General features: G+C 40.9%; 2 protein-coding genes across 6 annotated transcripts in view; one reads left to right on the forward strand and one right to left on the reverse strand.

Annotated features, from left to right (window-relative positions):
* Positions 1–3,471: 3,471 nt before the first annotated feature.
* On the reverse strand, positions 3,472–19,489 carry ccdc65 (coiled-coil domain containing 65). 5 transcript variants are annotated; one of them, XM_043681840.1, is made up of 9 exons: positions 19,404–19,489; positions 14,890–15,039; positions 13,965–14,132; positions 12,937–13,106; positions 12,549–12,687; positions 8,650–8,847; positions 7,581–7,799; positions 6,431–6,583; positions 3,472–3,894 (listed from the first exon to the last, which is right to left on the reverse strand). In XM_043681840.1, exons 2-9 carry the CDS (start codon positions 15,016–15,018, stop codon positions 3,589–3,591), a joined length of 1,482 nt encoding a protein of 493 aa, XP_043537775.1. In that variant the 5' UTR covers positions 15,019–15,039; positions 19,404–19,489; the 3' UTR covers positions 3,472–3,588. The 5 variants fall into 5 exon arrangements, with proteins under 5 accessions (XP_043537775.1, XP_043537778.1, XP_043537776.1 ...); XM_043681843.1 differs by having other exon boundaries at positions 14,890–15,029; positions 19,247–19,480; XM_043681841.1 differs by having other exon boundaries at positions 19,247–19,480.
* Positions 19,490–19,531: 42 nt separating this feature from the next.
* npffl (neuropeptide FF-amide peptide precursor like) overlaps positions 19,532–21,242 on the forward strand; it is an 11,005-nt gene continuing 9,294 nt past the window's right edge. The window contains exon 1 of the mRNA XM_043681845.1: positions 19,532–19,774. The gene's annotated coding sequence lies outside the window, so the exon portion shown is untranslated. The remainder of the gene's footprint in view (positions 19,775–21,242) is intronic.

Raw genomic sequence — 21,242 nt, forward strand, 5'->3', positions numbered from 1 at the left:
GTTCAAGTGTGTATGGTTTTATGTTTTAAACTGGGAAGAGTTGGTTCGATATCATATGCATCATGAGAGTTTGTTCTAGTTCGACCAATGGCACCTGTGAATAATCTCTTGGTTACAGATAGTTGATCATTACTGTCTTCAAGTTATTCTGCATAGGTTCAGCTTTAGGTCAAACTCACTTAGTTGCTGTAATTGATTGTTACATGTTCGGCCAAGAAGGCAAGGGTTAAAGCAAAGCAATATTAGCATTAGGCGGAGGTGATAATCAGCATTATAGTACTTCTACCATTATTGAAGATGTTTTCCTCACTCACATGCTGGTCCTGCCGATGTAACAATTACATAAGATTATCATTAGTAAAAATGCCTTATAAACAATCTACTGTTAATTTTGGGGGGGGAAAGAAAGTTGCAGCGGTCAAGTGTGAAGATACATGTTGATCACTTTTCAGATATAACTAAAATTGAGCTGAGGAGAAATTGTTCAAGAACTGTGGAGTATGAAGATTGCATGACCCGAATGCTATTTTAGTCTGCAGCAATGCATAATTCAAGACTGCGCAGAAATGCAAAAGTGCGTTAGATTCTAAACATGGGCAGGTGATGTTCTCGTACAACACTTATCAAATTTCCCTGTTATTTCCATGGTGGACAACTCCACCCTTTTACGTGCGTTAAAATGTCCAATGAGAAGTAAATTTGCTACAAACACATTGTTTGTTTGTCAAGGCTCAAATTTCTAAACTGTTGTTTTCAAGTCAACCCATTTCATGGAATGAAGAAGTTGGAAAATGTAGCCTGGAGCGAATCTACCTCAAAATAGGTGTGAATACTAAATACTAAACAGCTCATAATTCAGCACTAATTAGCAGTGAATTGCAAGTCCTACTTGCAAAAGGTCACGTGACAGCTGGTGTGAGAACTGAAAAATCGTGGTGTCAGTTGTAATCACTGAGTGAAACAGTGGGCATAGGAAGGAGGATCTTTAGTTTGCTCTATAGTTGAGGCTAATAGTGCTTGACATTGACATACAAACTAGAAAGATATTGCATTTCCTCAAGAGTAATGTTCTTAAATTGGACCACAGAACTCAGAAAGCTTGTGCATCTGCAGTGAAGCCTGTGTTCACCTCTTAGGCTGTGTCAACAGCACAATGTGAATGTGGAGGTAGGTGATAGGATCCTGAAGTGCAGTATAGATTTGTCTCAAGTATTTTCTAAACTGTGACATCTGTCGAAATATGGAAATGTTGGACTATAAGTTACATAACTCAACAATAGGTTGCTTCATGCAATTATCAAAGTTAGTCAACTACAATGTCTCAAGGTTTCCGGATGAGGACAGACAGTTCTGCTGCTTATGGCAGCACAAGGGCAAGAAATGTTACTCTTTTGCACAACAGAAACTTGTGAAAATTCCAACTTTTAAGAAAGGGTTAAGTTCAACTCTGGAATAATCAGCAGGAATTCAGCCCTACAAGCTTCTCCTCAGGGAGAAGGCTATTAACACAGAATTGCCCCTTTGCAAGAACTCTGCCCCAGAAAATCACAGATCTAACCTGACCCAAAAGCAGCTCTTTTTCATTTTTTAACAGTGTTCCAAATATATCAATTTTGTCTCAGAAGTCTATATAAGACTTACAGTTAAAGTGCCTGTCAGTGGCAGGATATACCAAGCCAATGAAATACTTCTGAACAGCCATGAAATAAATGTTCTCTAATGTGTCTTGAGAATGGAGCACTTTTCTAAGATTAAATGCGACATAATACCAAACCAAGAACACTTACCCTAACTAAACATTCCTGACCAGGCATGAAAATCCTACCACCAGGAGCAGAGACAACTCTTTTAGGTGAAAATATGGTTATCCTGCCTTGACTGGATCTGTTTGTGGAAAGTAGGGAGTGAGCTGCTATGCACAGATAAAGCTTGGAGGACTGCAGTATACTGACATTCTAACACAGGTCGTTCTGCTGTAACGGGTGTTTCATGAACATGAATTTGCTAATAACAGGATTGATGAACTGGGGACATTGTTTTGAAAGAGCGAAGTATTAAAGTGTGTATTGGTTATAACTCCATTCCGGCCCCATTAGTTTAAATGGTGCTGCTATTATGCAATTTTTTTAGAAGATGGGATTGTACGAGAACAGAACTACCGCGCTGTAGCAGAACTGACCGTATGTGTTACTCAGATTGATTCATTGAACTAGATGGTTTCTTCAGAAAGTAATATATGTGCTTGCTGTCAGCTCCTGGGAGTTCTTTGAGGAGTTTTTGCAGGAGATGGAGTAGTTGTTCTTTATTCAGTGTATTGCATTGTGTCTGTGTAAAATTAGAATGTATGGGCATAATTTTCCCCTTCCTGGAGGTAGAGACAAGGGGGAGTAATTGGACAAGTTGGCCTTCTTGAGATACTCACCAATTAATCTCTGATCGAGAAAGTTTATTAGAGATATTTTTGACCTGTCACCAATTGAGGCCCTTCAGTGAGCAATTAATGGCCTCTTAAGGGCTTCATTGACCACCACCACAATTATCTATCATCTGACCAGGTAAGAGAGAGCTGATGTGTTTCCCAGTTGGGAAATGGGGTGGGGGTGGGAAGGATGCCTGTCATGTTTGTTAGGGAGAGGAATGTTTTGATCTGGGAGCAATCAGAAGCATGGATAAGGGAGTGGCCTCTGAAAGCTACTGCTTTTGCCTTCTTCACATGCCCCCGGCCCTCGTCCTGTGTCAAGGATAAAGATATACTTACTTTTTTGCTGCTGGTTCTCCTCAAGGGGTTTGCTAGGGTAGGTATAGAGATGTTTCCACTCAGACAGAAATAAAGACAGTTGCTAATCAATGCCACAGGGAATTTTGGAGAAATTAACTTACCCAGAGAGTGGTGAAAATATTGAACTAACTACTACATGCATTTAAGAGAAAACTTCATAACTAGATGAGGCAGACAGGTTAGAAAGAAATGTTGATAAGCAAGATAATTTGGTAGACATTTTTCCACACAGCAACGCTTACCATTGAAAGAATTTACTTTGTTTCAATAGCAGTGTATTTATAAAGAGAATTTGATAACTGGTTGGTGGAATTGCAGATTTATATATTTATTGAATGATAAATATCTACTCATATGTCATTTAAGTTAATTAGGGAAAAAATGTCATTTAGTGACACTGGTCAGTAAAATAACTGGTGGCTCAGTAGTTAGCACTGCTGCCTCATTGCCCAAGGTACCCGGGTTCAGTTCCACCCTCGGGCGACTGTCTGTGTGGAGTTTGCACATTCTCCCCATGTCTGCGTGGATTTCCTCCAGGTGCTCCGGTTTCCTCCAACAGTCCAAAGATGTGCAGGTTAGATGAATTGGCCATGCTAACTTGCCCGCAGCGTTCAGGCATGTGTGGGTTAGGTGCGTTAGTCAGGGTAAAACTAGAGTAATAGGGTAGGGGAATGGGTCTGGGTGGGATACTCTTCAGAGAGTTGGTGTGGATTCGTTGGGCTGAAGGGCCTGTTTCCACAGGGTAGGGATTCTATGATTCTATGATAAAAGACAAGCAGAAGACATTGAGACATGAATTTAAGTGATTATTAGACTGTGTGATTAATGATGTGTGCAGCCTCAGTCACATTGTAAACCAGCTTTGAGGCTGCAGGTTCTATCACAGGCATATTCATTTTCACATTTGTTTTGTTGTTGATAACAATGAGAGGGTTCAGATTTGATAGGATTTCCTCATTGACAGAGATTCCATCTAAGTACTGTTTCAGAAGTTGCCGGAGACGTCTGTTCTCCTGTAGCAAGGTATGTTTCTCTTTCTGCAAGACAATCTGGTCCAACTGAACCTTATTATAACGCTTCCAGAATTGTTCCAGAGTCACATAGTCCATCATTGCCTTAAAAAAAGACAAAGTGTAAATTTACTATACAATAGAATCTAGGAAAAGGCATTATTTGCAGCAGATCCAGGAAATGAATTCCCCTGTAAGAAAAATCACATCATTTTGTAGTCAAATCCCAATTTGGATCAATTTCAGCTCTGGTTCCAGGCAAATATTCAAGACTTGACTTAAAATGAATTTGTCACTTATCTCAGTGAGTTCTTATGCCTATGAGTTTTTTGACAATTTGTAGCTTAGGTTGAGGTTCTGGATGTAAGCTTGCTTGCTGAGCTGAAAGGTTCGTTTTCAGATGTATCGCCACCATACTAGGTAACATCATCAGTGAGCCTCTGGTAAAGCGCAGGTGTTATGTCCCGCTTTCTATTATGTGTTTAGATATCCTTGGGTTGGTGATGTCAGTTCCTGTGTTGGTGATGTCATTTCCTGTTCTTTCTCTCAGAGGGTGGTAAATGGGGTCCAAGTCAATGTGTTTCTTGATAGAGTTCCGGTTGGAATGCCATGCTTCAAGGAATTATCATGAGTGTCTCTGTTTGGCCTATCCTAAGATGGATGTGTTGTCCCAGTCAAAGTGGTGTCCTTCCTCATCTATATGTAAAGATACTAGTAATAGTGGGTCATGTCTTTTTGTGGCTAGTTGATGTCCATGTATCCCGGTGGCTATTTGTCTGCCTGTTTGGCTAACGTAGTGATTGTTACAGTTCTTGCATGGTATTTTGTGAATGACGTTCATTTTGCTTGCTGTCTCCACAGGGTCTTTCAAGTTCATTAGCTGCTGTTTTAGTGTGTTGGTGGGTTTGTGGGTTATTATGATGCCAAGGGGTCTGAGTAGTCTGGCAATCATTTCCAAGGTGTCTTTGATGTAGGGGAGAGTGGCTAGGGTTTCTGGACGTGTTTTTTCTTATTGATTGGGTTTGTTGCTGAGAAATCGGCAGACTGTATTCATTGGGTACCCATTCTTTTTGAATACACTGTATAGGTAATTTTTCCTCTGCTCTGCTTAGTTCCTCTGTGCTGCAGCGTGTGGTGGCTCACTGAAATAATGTTCTATTGCATTTCCATTTGTGGGTGTTGGGATGATTGCTTCTGTAGTTCAGTATTTGGTCCGTATGTGTTGTTTTCCTGTAGACGCTGGTTTGAAGTTCCCCATTGGCTGTTTGCTCTACTGTGACATCTAGGAATGGCAGTTTGTTGTTGTTTTCCTCCTTTTTCGTGAATTTTATGCCAGTAAGGATATTATTGATGCTCTTGAAGGCTTCCTTTAATTTGTTTTGTTTAATGATGACAAAGGTATCATCCATGTAGCAGATCCAAAGTTTGGGTTGGATGGTTGGCAAAGCTGTTTGTTCGAGTCTCTGCATTACTGTCTCTGCTATGAACCCTGACACCAGAGATCCCATGGGTGGGAACCCAACGGAACACCCATGGGACCTCCGACACCAGGGTTCTTAGCAGAGGCAGTAATGTCGAGACTCGAACAAACAGCTCTGCCAACCCAAACTTTGGGTCCACTACATGGATGACACCTTTGTCATCACTAAATGAAACAAATTAGAGGAAACCTTCAAGACCATTAATAATACCCTTACTGGCATAAAATTCACAAAAAAAAGGAAAAAGAACAGGAACTGACATCACCAACCCAAGGAAATCTAAACACATAAATAGAACGTGGGACATAACACTAGTGCTTCATCCGAAGGCTCACTGATGATGTTACCTGGTATGGTGACAAAACGTCTGAAAACGAATCTTCCAGCTCAGTGAGCAAACTTACATCCACAAGTGACAATGGTCATTGATGTTAAACAGCTTTATTAAACAGATGGGATCCAAGCTATACGAAAGAAGGAGAAAGTTGAAAATCACACAACACTAGGTTATAGTCAAACAGGGGGTTTATTTGAAAATACAAGCTTTCAGAGCACTGCACCTTCGTCAGGTAACCAGATAAAGGAACAGCATTCCAAAAGCTTGTATTTTCAAATAAACCCCCTGTTGCACTATAATCTGGCATCCTGTGATTTGTAACTTTGTCCACCCCAGTCCAACATCGGCACCTCCACATCATAAACAAGGTGACATAGCGATCACTGTTAACCATGGGTGTTAATCAATTAAACAACCACACAGCCTCAGGCAATGCAGCAACATTGGAATGCTTAACTGTGCTAAACAAGAGCTCAATTTTAACCCCTCATTTCACTACAGTATTTTACAATATGTTGATTATCACAATTCCGTCTAATTTTCTTTGCAGTCCAACTGGACGGACGTAATATCCTAAACTCAAAGGTTACAGAAATTAAATGCAGCATGCAATCTTGTGAGCTGAATCTCTTTTTTTTTTGGAGGTAAACCCTTCGCACATCTACCAGATACAAATTCTACTGTGCCTATTCACCTCACCCAAATTATATCTTACTCCACCCATTCCTACCCTCATCCACACCTTACTTTAGTCAATTCAGCTTCCCAATACATTTTGACCTAAGCAAACCTGTCTTTGAGTTTGCGTTTGTCCATTTCTCACCTCAGCAAGCTCTTCACATGGCTTCACCATCATCAAATGCTCAACTTTTTTCTCTTCTTCCGGAGTCAGAGAGGAGGCATAGAATGGGAGAACTTTCTCTTCTTCTGTTTCCAGTTTCCTGCACATTTCTGCCATCTTCAGTACATGCTCACCCTAGACACATCAAATGAGCAAGCATTCACCAGGTGAAGAACCACAATTATTCAAGATTTTACTCCAAAAGGATAACAGTCATAAGAACTCACTAAGATGAATGACAATGGTCACTGATGTTAAACAGCTTTATTAAACAGATGGGATCCAACATACACTAAACAAGGAGACACTGATTACTGTGAACGATGGATGGTAATCAATGAATGAAACATCCACACAACTTCAGGCAATGCAGCAGCAACACCTCTTAAACAGAGACCATTTTACTTGGTGAGGACTGATACATTGATAAAATGTAACCTGGTGACCATACGGAATTACTTTGTGAGTTGTTCCTCACATGATTGGTAAGATGTGCCATGTTGAAGTTATGCAGAGTTAATGGCGATAGGCATCATCACACCCATCATGTTGTTGCTAAAACGTACATAAAATAGGCTAGACTTTTCAGGAGAGAAAATGTACTTCTTAAATCAGTTGAACAGAACAAACATGAGATAAACAGAAGTAATCTTACAAACTGAATTATGGCAAAGTGCTTATAGGATAAATATTTTGGTGCTTTGCTTCATTGCATTTCAGTATAGCCAAGGTGTTTCTCCCTGCTACTCCTCATTCAAGCAATTTACCCTCCTGTTTCTCATTCAATTTTTTTTTCTCTGTTACAAACCTTGATCTTCATCCTTAGCTTCTGCATGGAGCAACATTGCATGTTTGGTGATGTCCCCTAGCTCCACTTCCTGCTTCTGTCTTTCTCAATGTTGCTATTCATACAGATTTGATTTGTGCTGTCAATGTTAGGGACACCCTATGTTATCATCACTACTGCCAACAAGGCCACTGCAGATTCACGAGGAACAGATAAATTATAGTCTGGCTTCTGAGAACTGCACAGATTAATCAAGTAGGCTTTCTGCTGTCCACTCATGTTAATGAACATGCGGGATGAATTTGCACCTTTTTTACATTTTATCGAGGGGACTTGTGACTTTACCTTATCACAGATATCCTTCAGTGTTTTGATGGCAGCATTACTCTCTACCGTTAGTTTGACAAGTCGCTCGTGCTCACATGCTCGGAGGTAATTCATCTGGCTTTTCTGCATCAGAAAATGCTGCTTAATTGTTTCCTTTTCGTCCCGTAATTTTTTGTTCTGTGCCTCACACTTTCGTGAATTAACTGCTATCTTGACCTTCAGTGTTGCTATTGTATCCTGTTGGTAAAATAATAAATAAATGGAGCATGTCGAACTTCCAGTGATCAGTGTAGAGATTAAACGCTACACTAATATTTTAGGAACTCAGAACTCAGGCACATGCCGAGGCAATATCAAAATTGAAAAGGTCAGAAGTCACACGTCAGACGACGAAGGAGCAGAGCTCCAAAAGCTTATGATTTCAAATAAACCTTTTGGACTATAACCTGGTGTGCTGTGACAAGGTCGTCTGACGTGTGACTTCTGACCTTGTCCACCTCAGTCCAACACCAGCACCTCCTCATCAAAATTGAAAAGTGCAGGATGGAAAATGAAGTCATTGAGAAAGTAGTGATGAGGTGACACCAAGCTTGAGTTGGAAAGCTAAAGATAACACACAAACAGATGGAGACAGCAACACAGTTTTGAGGTGCCGATTTCACACACAATTATTCTCCAAACCTTTCCCACTAGGAGCACCTGGTTCCTCATGATTTTCCAGCCATTAAAATTAATTTACCTCCGATTCACCAATATATTAAACTCCACGTGGGCAGTGCTAATTCATAAAATCTACCCTTAGATTTCAATAGTGAAGATTCCATGGGGAATAATTTTGTGAGCTCCAAATATTGTTCAAAGGATCTAAAATACACAAAACTGAAAGGGACAAGAAAGGCTACAACAGACAGAAAAAGAGGGTCATTAATATTCTAAACAACAATGTACAAATCCAACCTCAGTAAAGTTGCAGCTGTAACAATGCAAGGTTAATAAGTGAGTGTATTTTTCCAAGTACTGTCAAATTAAACTCTGCAATAACTGTGCTACGATACAACAGGTACAATGAGTATTTAGTTAGACCTACTTGCATCTTCTGCAGCTTTCTCATCTGCATTTCAATCTCTTTTGCACTCTTTTCATCTCGTGCTTTCAGTGTTTCAAATGCAATTTTTCGATCCTCAGTTGAGTCAATATAGTTCTTCAATGCATGTTGAAACTGCAGCCACAAATCTTCCACTAATCCCTCCAGATTAACTCGGAGTGAATGCTTCTCCTCCAGACTCTAAATGCAGCAAAAAACACAACTGGTCTCATTAAGATTTAGGTGCTGTTTGCTTGAGCGAATTAGAAATAATAGAAATGACATAAATGTTCTTCGCAGGAAACCATCCTAGCTTCTGCAATAATTTCAGCTTGATTGCAACTTTTAAGAATAATGAAAATACAATAATTCAGTCTTAGTTCTTACAGTAAAATGCTAGTTTGATGAAATGGTCTTCACATGACAATGACCTTGGGCCAGATTTTGGACTATGTTAATTTTATTTTCATCAATAAACCGGTGTATAAACAGCAGCAAGAGATATCGACTTCATCTCTCCATATTGCAACTATGAGTCTTGCTACCATTTAAAAATCTAAAGAACAAAAACACTTGCTCAATTAGGCTGGCTAAGAACTTCTTGAGGCCATTCATAGGAAACACACACAGAATTTCATTGAGCTGTGTAAACAAGAATGAATTAGAATGAATGCAAACAGTCTGTCACATTCACAGGTGAATATGAAAAAGGAGTTCACAGTCCTATAGCCTGGGCAAACTGCCCGTTGACATCTTGCAACGCAGCAGAATGACAGAGCACTGTGGATATGTCGAAGGCATAGAAAGTGTGCAGAAATAGTTACATTTATATTCTACCTCAATGTGCTGCTACTTTTCAAGACAAATTATAACTTACTAGAATTCATTCCCAGTTCTTCAGGTTAACCCAGAGTTCAGATGCTCTGTGACATAAGACCACAACATATATTGCACTGTGCCCAATCGATGGAAAGGTCTTTTCACAGTTTGGTGCTGAGCCAGTACTGCCACAACTGGATGGTCAAATCCTTTATTATTTCTATGAGTTAATTGGTTTGTTTGTTGTTTGAAGATTTGAATTACAGGCCCTTTGTGATTGGCATGTTCTTTCATTATTGCAAGGAATATGCCACATATGCAATGAAGCTGTTCACAATCAGAATATCACTATCCTGAAATCTCATGCCCTCCAAGGTACATGCGAAGGGTGACTAGTTTTATGATTTTTTTTTTGGCAGATTAAAAGGCTTTTGTAAAAAAGACCCTCTTTCCTTCCAAGTTTCCCAATCCCCTACTAAAGCTGTTAACTCTCATTAAGATTCTGCTCCACAGGCACCGGTCACTTTCATGGCTATTGCATAGTAGTGAACTAGTCAAATGTGGAACACCGCACCTCCACATCAAAGACCTTCTTGAGATTTCCCTGGAGGTTCGGAAGCAGTAGTTGAGCCGTTCTGCTCAGAAAATTCCCAGGTCCACAGTCCATGATCCACATCTGGGTTGTTTCACATCCAGGGTTTGGAAAGACAAAAATCAGTTTCTGTATCCAGATTCTGATCATTACTCTTGTGTTTATTCATTTGTGGAATGTATGCATCACTGGCAAGGACAGCACTTACTATTTTCGAGATGGTAGCCGTTTTCTTAAATGGCTGTATCCTGTGTGACATAGGCACAATGAAAGTGCTCACTTTCCTGTAGTGGTGTAGCAAAACTGAGTGACGTGCTGGGCCATCTCAGCATTCTAGATGACAATTACAAGTCAATGCGTGGATCTGAATCACATGTAGTACAGACCGGTGAAAGATGGCAGGTTTCCTTCCCCAGAAGACGAGTAAACCAAATGGGATTTTACAACAAACAAAAAAAAAGACAGAGGGTATTTTTTCCAATAATACAGAACTTTGATGATGACCATTATGGTGAACAGCTTTTTTTTTTCTTTAAAATCCAGTTGCAATAATTAATTGAATTTAAATTCCCCAGATGTTACCGTAGATCAAATAATTAGTGCAGGCCTCTAGATCACTAATCCAGTAACATTACTGCTACCATAACCCCTAATCAGTAAACACTTGCTAGAAAGTAAAGGTGCATAGATATTGGCTGTGAACAGAACTATACCCCACAATACTAGCTGGACTTCATACATGAAAAATGCCTGTTTTTACTCAAGCAGTCTGTCTTCAGAAGGGAATAACAGTTTCAGTATGAAAACAAAAGAGCATTTACCACTTAGAAGTCTATGGCAATGTTTAGACCCACAAACAAACACACACATCTGTGTCAACCACAGCTCTATTAATTTTAAAATAGTTATGAAGAGGAAAAAAAAACTGGTCCATAGGTTAAAGTTCTAAATTGGGGCAAGGCGAATTTTGATGGAATTAGACAGGAGCTTGCAGGGGTTGATTGAAGTAGTTTGTTTGCAGGCAAAGGAATCTCTGGCAAATGGGAGGTCTTTAAAAGTGAGGTAACTAGAGTTCAAGGTCTATATGTTCCTGTGAGAGTGAAGGACAAAGTCGGCAGGAATAGAGAACCCTGGAAGACAAGAGATATTGAGGCTTTCACCAGAAAAAAGGAATTGTGGCTCAGGCAAGCGGGATCAAGGGAATTCCTGGAGGTATACATGGAATACAGGAGTTTACTGAAGGAGGAAATCAGGAAGGTGAAAAGGGGGCACGAGACAGCCTTGGCTGAGAAGATTTAGGATGAATCCAAAAAGGTACTTGAAGTCTATTAAAGGAAAAAGAATAACGAGAGAGAAAATAGGACCCCCTCAAGGACCAAAGTGGACATGTATGTGTAGAACCACAGGAGATGGGGGAGGTTCTCAATGAATATTTCTCCTCTGTGTTTACTATGGAGAAGGAGATAAAGATTTTGGAACTTGGGGAGGTTAGTGGTGATATCTTGGGGACAGTCCATATCACAGTAGAGGTGGTGTTGAATGTATTAATTAGAATGTACGAAGGTGGATAAATATCCTGGTTTTGACCAGATATATGCAAAAGGCTAGAGAAGAAATTGCGAGGGCCCTAGCTGATATTCTTGTATCATCATTAGCCATGGGTGAAGTCCTGGAAGACTGGAGGGTAGCGAATGTTGTGCCATTATTCAAGAAAGGCTGCAAAGAAAAGCCTGGGAACTATAGACCAGTAAGATTAACATCTGTGGTTGGTATGTTACTTGAGAAGATTCTGAGAGAGAAAATGCACATGCTTTTGGAAAGATAGGGTTCCAACTCGGCACTGCCTCTTGAACTGTCCCATCTGTCCACCTTCCTGCCCATCTGTCCACTGCACCCTATCATCATCACCCCTCATCTTCATCTATGTATTGCCGTCCAAGCTACCTTCCCCCCAGCCCCACTCCCCTCCTATTTATCTCTCAGCTCCCCTCCACCCACTAACATTCCTGATGAAGATCTTATGCTCGAAACGTCAACTCTCCTGCTCCTCGGAAGCCACCTGACCGGCTGTGCTTTTCCAACACCACACTTTTTGACTCTGATCTCCAGCATCTGCAGTCCTCACTTTCTCCTTGACTAAGAGTAGTCAGCATAGCTTTGTGAATGGGAGATCATGCCTCACAAATTTGTTTGAGTTCTTACAATGATGAAGTGACCAGGAAAGTTGACGAGGACAAGCTGGTAGATGTAGTCTATATGGATTTCAGAAAGGCCTTTGATAAGGTTTGGGCCAAAGGGCCTGTCTCCATGCTGTAGGACTCTGTGTCTACGTCTCAATGACTCAAGGCTTGATCTTCTCCATTCTAGAAATCTTATGATAAATATTGAAAGTCATAGATTTTGTTGGTTACCAGCTAGTTCCTGTATCTTTGAGAGCACTTGGTGTCCATACCCATTCGTCATTCTATTGGTGGGGTCCAAGCTTCCTTACCTTGTTTTTGAGGTCATCCCTTGTGCTGTTGAATTCTTGTCGTGCTTCGTTTGCAACTTCACCAAAGATCTGGTCCATAGCATACATGATATCCTCCAGATTGGTCATCTCTTGCTCATGCTGCACAATCATCTGCTTTCTGTCAAGATGCAGATTGAATTCAACTATCACGAGAATAACAGCCACCTTCTTATCCAAAATACACAGAACAAATCACACCATTAAACTTTCCTCAGTTATGTAATTTAGAAAGAGCATTAAGCAATTGAAAATCAATCTCAGTTTTTAAATTGGAAATGAACCACAGGTATTGTGGAAAGAGCTATAACTGCCATTTTAAAATTCAGTAAATGCAACATCTCCTTGTATTCCAAAACTGAACACTGACCTTTCGGCATCAAACTCTTCTTTCAGTGACGCCAACTCTGCCTCAAACTCATTCTCTATTATGGTGAGTCGACTGCGTTGCAGATCCACCAGCTTATCCACGTTCTGAACATGGTTCCGCAGAGCTGTTGCATACTGTTCCTCTGCCTCTTCCAAATCTTTTGTTAAAGCCTGGAAGACACATAAGAAACAGATTACTGATTCCTCTGCTGGCTCACTGAGTTTAATTAGTACACTCAATTTGATGTAGCTGATTGGAGTTCCTCGCCGCTACATTCCCCCACATCATGTTACAGTAGTATGAGCACTACAAACTGGGTATGATCCAGGTTTGGGATCCCTGGTTCCCAATCTCAGTAACAGCATTAGTGCTGTGTACTGAGTGGATATGGTGACTGGGAACTCACTCTGGGATACTGTTTGCTAGTGCAAGTACTTGCAGTGTAACAGTAGCCAAGGCTTTGCAAATGTTGCATTTGTCCTATCAGACAGCGAATGGGATGTGCACTGCAGGCAAAACAGAGTGAACATGTTGCTGTTTCAGTTATGGTGTTGAAGGGAAGATTACGTGGCCATCAGCAATCTGAATGCTGACGATGAGAGAATGGCAGCTAAACAAAAATCACCATTTCGTACAGAATGGAAATCTCTCACTTTAACAGAAAGGCAGTCTCCCGACAGACTATTCACTGCTCAAATCTTTATCCACCAACAGATACTCGTACATCTGAATATTGTTTGACGACCCTATGCAGGCGCAAGATTATCGTACATGAATTGTTAAAATAACATGGTCATACAGTATATGCACACAGTTCCAACAGTGAGGGTTGATGTTGTTACATGGTGCAGCCAGTAGGAGGCCAAGCTTGCAGGAAATGCTGGAACCTTTGTGCCTGTGCAGCTGTAAGTTAGCCTGTCTCTTTAATGGAGGAGTGAAAATGTGAAACATATTTGGCCTGTTCTCTGAACAGTTCATTATGTCTCAAGGCACAATCCTATGACAGTGGCAATTTCTCTTCATCTTACCCTGATCACACCATCTTTCCGGTCCACAATTCTTTCAAAGGTTTGGCTCAGGATCTCAATGTCCTTCCGGAGTTCTGCAGCTTTTGCCTCCCGCATCACAGTGCGCCACTTCTCATTTAGCTTCAGCGTGTTCAGCCGGGTGTTGTGCTCTTCCTTGGACAGTTTATCCTGTAGGGTAAAGAACACTCGTGATGAAGCAGAAAGAGTATGGCAAATCAAACCACAATTGCATTACTCAAACCACGAAATAAATACAGGACACATCCCATGGTTACAGGCTGAGTATTCTCTGGCATGTAATTCACCTATTGTCCCTCAAAAGCCTGTTGACCACCCCCAAGGGACAGGTCAGGAGTGTGATGGAATACTCCCCCACTTGCCTGATGAGTGCAGCTCTAACAGCAGTCAAGAAGACCAATACCATTTAGGACAAAGGAGTCCACTTATGGGCATCCCATCTAACACCTTCGACATTCATTCCCTCCACTACCAATGCACAGTGGCAGCAGTGTATACCTCTATAAACTTGCTTTCTGCTACTGTCTGATGCCACCCTAGCAACCGACAAAATAGCATCTCCCAAACCAGTGTTATCGACCACCTAGAAGGACAAGGGCATCAGAAACACAGGCACAATACTTTCTACAGAATTCCTCCTCTCCCCTGCCCCCAACCAAACACCATTCTGTCTTGGAATTAGATGGCTGACCCTTTACTGTTGCTGGGTCAAAATCCTGGAACATCCTTCCCAACAGTATTGCAGTGTACCTACATCCTCAGGACTGCAGTAGTTCAAGCAGGCATCGCACAAGCACCCTCCAAATGGCAATTAGGGATGGACAATAAATAGCCAGCAACACTCATGAACGAATAAATATGAAAATGACATGTTTGGGAAAAAAACAATTAGATTTGAAAGAAATACCTTTAAGAATTGATTCAGCATATCCTCTTTCTTTTTTTGCCTCTCTTCCTCCTCCAGCATTTTTTGCTGCATATACAGCAGTTGCTCCTCCTCGGTCATTTTGGTCGCTTTTTTAGATTTTTTCGGCATTGTGATTCAATCTGTGGATCACTGAAGAGATTTCCAAGTCACCAACAAAGCATGTGACAGTGCATACAAGATTAGAACGCAATACTTCTGAATTTTCCAACAGTTTAAAATTTGGGGATCTCCCATTTAAGTCAGAGATGAGAAATATTTTGCTTCCTCTGAGGGCCGTAAGCCTGTGAGACTTTCTTCGTCAGAGAGTGGTGGAGGTAGGGTAATCAGATATATTTAAGGCTGAGTAGATAGATTTGTGACTAGCAAGGGAGTCAGTGGTTATTGAAGTAAGGTAAGAAAGTGGAATTGAGGCCACAATCAGATCAGCCATGACCTTATTGAATGGCAGAGCAGGCTGAATGGTTGCAACAAAGGATTCCAAGTCCCAATTTAGAACATCAGTGATTTTGGTTAATGTAAAACTATGTCATGTTTTGTCATGTGTGCCTCTAGTGGCTACTTAGGTAATAACTAAACTGTATTGATTTATACTCACTGTCAATGGAACCCTTCCAGCTCTGATCTTCACAGCAGGTAGGTGCTGTGGCACTGAGCTCGCTGTAGGAGACTTGGGCAACCATCTTAAACCCCTGCTATCAAAAGCCTGATGCTATCCTAACCCAGGAGATAACTGAGAACTCCCCAGTTACCTTGTCCTCACAAACCATCTTACTTGCTGAGAGTAATGCATGGAAGATCGATTGGTGAATAAATATTTGGTTTCAACATTTGGGATTATTTTCTCTATGCCAATACACAAATCAGATTCATTGAGTTTGATTTCCAACAGCTCATATTTGGATTTAGAAGTGACACCCTCTTCCCTGAAGGATTTTAGGGTCCCGAGTCTGATTTTTACAGCAATCCAGCAACCTTTGTGGCTTTTCCTTCCTGTCAGTCTGCAGCTGACTGGATTTATCAAGTTTGATTTCAATTAGCTCAGTCACTAGTCCAACACCATAAATACCAGGCTGCCAGATCATTGTACCTGTGGTGTTTGGGTAGATACATAAGTAAATGCAAGCCTTTTAATGTCCCTTTCTCATGGCAAGTTAAAAGGAGACAACACCTCAGGTTTTGCCAAATAGATTTGGCCAGATATTCAATTGGTAGGATTCTGGCTGTAGCCTATCCTTTGATAATGATGAGCCAATTTCATCTTATTAAAGTGCAGTAATGAAAAACTAAACTTTACATTTCCAAATAGCATCTTTCATACCCTCAGGACATTCCAGAGTACTTTACAGCCAGATAACCACTTTAGAAGTGTAGTCACTATGTCATGCAGGAAAGTTGAAGGGTGCTGAACTGCCAGAAGTGCCGTTTCTCAGATAGGACCATAGGAACAGGAGTAGGCCATTCAGTTCGTCAGGCCTGCCCTTCCCTAACATTCAATACAATCATGGTTGATTGAATACTTCAATTCCTTTCTCCATCCCATCCCCATAACCCTGTAAGTCACTGGCAATTACAAATCTATCAATCTCTCCCTTAAACATGCTCAAAAACAGAGCTTCCACAGCCCACTGGGGCAGAGAATTCAAAGGTTCACAAGCCTATAACTAAAATAATTTCTCATCTCTGACATAAGAGGCATCCCCTTACTTTTTAAATTGTGCCCCCATAGTTTCAGTCTCCCCAGCTAGAGGAAACATCTTGCCTGTATCTACCCTGTCTACCCCTTTAAGTATTTTCAAAGTTTCATGAGATCACCTCTCATTCTTCAAGAATACAGGCACAGTTTGCCTAATCTCTCTCCATAGGACAGCCCAGCCATCCCAAGAACAAGTCTGATGAATCTTTGTTGCACTGCCTCTATGGCAATATCTTTCCTGAGATAAAGAAACCAAAATTGCACACTGTACTCTAGGTGTCGTCTAACCTATCTCCTGCACAACTGAAGCAAAATTTCACTACTTCTGAACTCAAATCCTCTTGCCTTAATGTTCTAACATTCCACTTGCCTTTCTGATAGCTTGCTACACCTGCATGTTGACCTTAAATGACTAATTGACTTAGACCCCTTTGTACATTCACACTTCCAACCTCTTACCATTTAACAAATACTCTGCACCTCTGTTCTTCTGACCAAAGTGGATAACCTCACATTTTCTACATTATATACGTTCTGACAAGTTCTTGCCCACTCACTAGGCTTGGCCAAATCCTCCTGGAGCTGCTTACCATGTTTATTACAACACACCTTCCCACTTTGCTTTGTACCATTCACAAATTCGGAAATATTACATTGATTCCAAATCAATGATATCTACTGTGTATAACAGGCAAAATAATGAGCCTTGTGATATCCCACTAGTCACAGCCTGCAAATAATCCATTTATTTCTGTTCTCTGTTTAACAGTCAGTCAATCATTAATTTATGAAGAGAAAATGAGGTCTGCAGATGCTGGAGATCAGAGATGGAAATGTGTTGCTGGAGAAGCGCAGCAGGTCAGGCAGCATCTGAGTGGGAGGGGGAATTGAAATGTTGAGCTACAGGGTGGGACACCCGGACCAACCAACCCAACCACCCTGTAGCTAGGAACCCTCCAACCACAAGGGATGAACTCGGATTTCACCAGTTTCCTCATTTCCCCTCCCCCCAGCCTGTCTCAGTCAAATCCATCAAATTCAGCACCGCCTCCCTAACCTACAATCTTCTTCCCGACCTCTCCGCCCCCACCCCAATCTGTCCTATCACCCTCACCTTGACCTTTTTCCACCTATCACATTTCCGACGCCCCTCCCCCAAGTCCCTCCTCCCTATCTTTTATCTTAGCCTGCTGGACAAACTTTCCTCATTCCTGAAGAAGGGCTAATGCCCGAAACGTCGATTCTCCTGTTCCCTAGATGCTGCCTGACCTGCTGCGCTTCTCCAGCAACACATTTCAATCATTAATTTATGTCAGTACATTACCTCCTATCCTGTGTAGTGACTGTTACAAGGTCAGCCAGATGGACCTCATAGAATATGAATTCCCTTAATGGGGCTGTTAATCTGTTTCAATCAGGGAGCCCTGGCTGACAGATATAAACAGGAGGGTCAGAGGTTCTGTTCACTCTGAGAAAGCCAGACCAGTGCACATGTACAATGCACATGTAAATAAAGGGTGACTTGGTGATGGGAATCCAAGCTTTATGGAGTTATTTCACTATTTGCTTTAATTTTTCTACACAGCCTCCCTAAGGAACTTCATCAACATCATTCCGAATATCAACAGATACTATGTCCATTGGATCTCCTTTATCAATTTTGCTTGCAATATCTTCAAAAAAAAGCTCCTCTTTTGTTAAACATGATTCTCTATTGGCAAATCCATGCTTTGTCCAATCAGATCATTATCAACCAGATGTCTGTTTATCCCATCCTTTAGAATAGATTCTAGCATTTTCTCGATTACAGATGTAAGGCCAACAGGTCTCTAGTTACCTGTTTTCTCTCTCACTGCTTTCTTTAAAAATGGAGTGATATTTGCTGCCTTCCAATTCGCAGGAATCATTCCAGAATCTATAGAAACAATATTTAACTCTAAACTGCCTGTGTCTCAGGAGAACATAAATGATTTAACTGGAGTGTCTACAATAACTACAAGTCCCAGTTCAGGTGACTCACAAGTCTGCCCTTTAAATTTACTGTACACCTGTTAAAAAATAATTGAAAGGGTCCAGGGCACTTAAACAAATCATTTTTTTAAAAAGAGAGAACGTTCCCTGTAGCTCCTTGTGACACAAAGAGTATGGGCGTTTTCTTAGTGTGGACAATACATATCCTTTAGTCAACATCTCTAAAACATAATATTTGCTCAATATCACATTTCTGTTTGTAGGAACATGCTGTGCACGAATTGATTGCCATGTTTCATACAATTCAAAATAAAAGAGCTTTTCCCTAATTCGCAAAAGTGAATATATAAATACAAATGGCTTTTTAAAATAATCTTTTTAACTGTTTAGATAACGGAAAAGACCCACAACACGTCTTGAACATTGATTTCTCTTCTGGAACCAACATTATAAAGATAAATAAAACAAACAACTGAAGATCTGAAGCAAAAACATAGAACTCTGGAGAAACTCAGCAGCATCTGTGGAGAGAGAAATCGAGTTGAGGTTTCCAGTGACCCTTCTTCAGAACGTCAAAGTATTTCTTTTGCCCTGAAGTGGGATCTTGGCTGTCCCCAATTAGGCTGCCAGGTTTTACCTGGATGGAGAGAGGGGGCGGGGAAAGGAACATGCCTGGGAAGCACTTTAGCAGTCCCTGAGGATGGGAGAGGCACTACACAAATGCAATTTTGTCTTTAGGACGCCGCCGCCGCCGCCAGCAGAACTCCGCGAGGTCTCTATCCCTCGGGCCGCCTGGACCCTGTCTCTGCAGACAGTGGGAGCCTCTCACCCCCTGTCCTCCTCGACCTTCCGATTCTTCGTCTCGCAGCAGTCCCTGGGGAGACTACACACCGCGGCTGTCCAACGGTAACCTAGCAACCGCGCGCTCTCGCACGACCTCAGCAACCGCCAACGAGCAATCACTGGAACAAGAGGGAGCCTCGAGCCGGTACCTTATCCTTCAGCAGCCCCTTTTCGGTCTGGAGGATTCATCTCATTAAGTTTACCTATTCCACATGAAAAAGTACAAAGTTAAAAATCACACAACACCAGGTTATAGTCCAACAGGTTTATTTGGAAGCACTAGCTCCGAAACTTTTAACTTTGTACACTCCAGTCCAATACCGGCATCTCCATAGCACGAAAAAGTACAATTTAAAGGTGAGTTTTCAAGACAATTTAATGTATTTCAATATGAAATTAGAAGAAAATGAATGGTAGAAACACTCACCAATTTCAGAGAGAAGCAAGAATTAACTTTTCAAAGGTCATTAACCAGGAAAACTGTTTCTGTATAAAGATGCTGCCTGACCTACTTCCAACATTTTCTCTTCGTAGTTCAGATTTTCAGCATTTGCAGTACCTGGATTACTTTCGTCTTTAACCCCGTTTTGTGTAAAATTAATGCCTAATTTTGCTTAATGATTATTCACTCGAATTATTAGTAAGTATACTTCAGTCAAATCTAAATCACAGACGGTATCCCAGGCAGGTCATCAGAATACATATTTTGTGTTATATTTAAGGTTAAGGATAAAGCAGCCTTTAATCTTGCATTATAAGCCTGAGAAATAAGAAACTGGCAATATTTGGAAGTATTAGCTTCAGAAACTTCAGAGCTGAGCTCTCAACGTTGACCAAATCTTACAATTGAAAACAAGCAAAACTTGTCAAACTGCTACAAATTAAAATACAGCCTTAAATTTAAAAGAAAATTCAGAAAGCAACCTGAATATGGTTTACGACTGTGCTGTGGTGATGGAATAAAGTACATTCCATTTTCATTAAATATGATTACAGTGTCTGAGGTACTACAATTGATGTTTTTCTATGAAAAGTATCTTATTAATAAGTCAAAATAAATAGTCATGCTGAGAGTGTAGTCTATCATTCGGGCCTGTTATTCAGATGCTATATTATCTCCTAAGTACAAATGCAGTTTCCAGTAAGCATGCACATTTATAATTGGTAGTACCCACCATTTGGGATATGATTAAATTAGAGTCAGAAGTGCAGGCAGAAACATTCAAAATTGGAAATAATTTATTTAATTTAAGGTCCTGTGCTTCTTGTGGGACCCATTTCTGATCTTTGAAAGCCTCATGCTTCACTCGCCACATGCTGAACATACACAGTGCAACGGCACAGGAAAGTCCCGTGACTATTCCTAAACATGGAGCAGAACCATCCACCAATTGCTCCCTCAAAGCCTGAGGCCATGTCTCCCACTCTCTTACACCCCACCCAACCCCAGCAAATGAAGAAGAACCAGGGAGATTCCCTGTAGTTTTCAGAATCACTACCCATCTCTGGATATGATTTGGAGATGCAGGTGTTGGACTGGGGTGTACAAAGTTAAAAATCACACAACACCAGGTTATAGTCCAACAGGTTTAATTGGAAGCACACTAGCTTTCGAAGCGACACTCCTTCATCAGGTGATAGTGGAGGTGATCGTAACACGGAATTTATAGCAAAAATTTGCAGTGTGATGTAACTGAAATCATACATTGAAAAATTGATTGTCTGTTAAGCCTTTTATCTGTTAGAATACAGTGGTAGTTTCACTTCTTTCATGTGTAAATCACAAAACCTTTTTTTTAAAGTTGCATTCTCGGGTTAGCTGTTA

The sequence above is a fragment of the Chiloscyllium plagiosum genome, chromosome 43 (assembly GCF_004010195.1).
Source record: "Chiloscyllium plagiosum isolate BGI_BamShark_2017 chromosome 43, ASM401019v2, whole genome shotgun sequence".
Taxonomy (NCBI): domain Eukaryota; kingdom Metazoa; phylum Chordata; class Chondrichthyes; order Orectolobiformes; family Hemiscylliidae; genus Chiloscyllium; species Chiloscyllium plagiosum.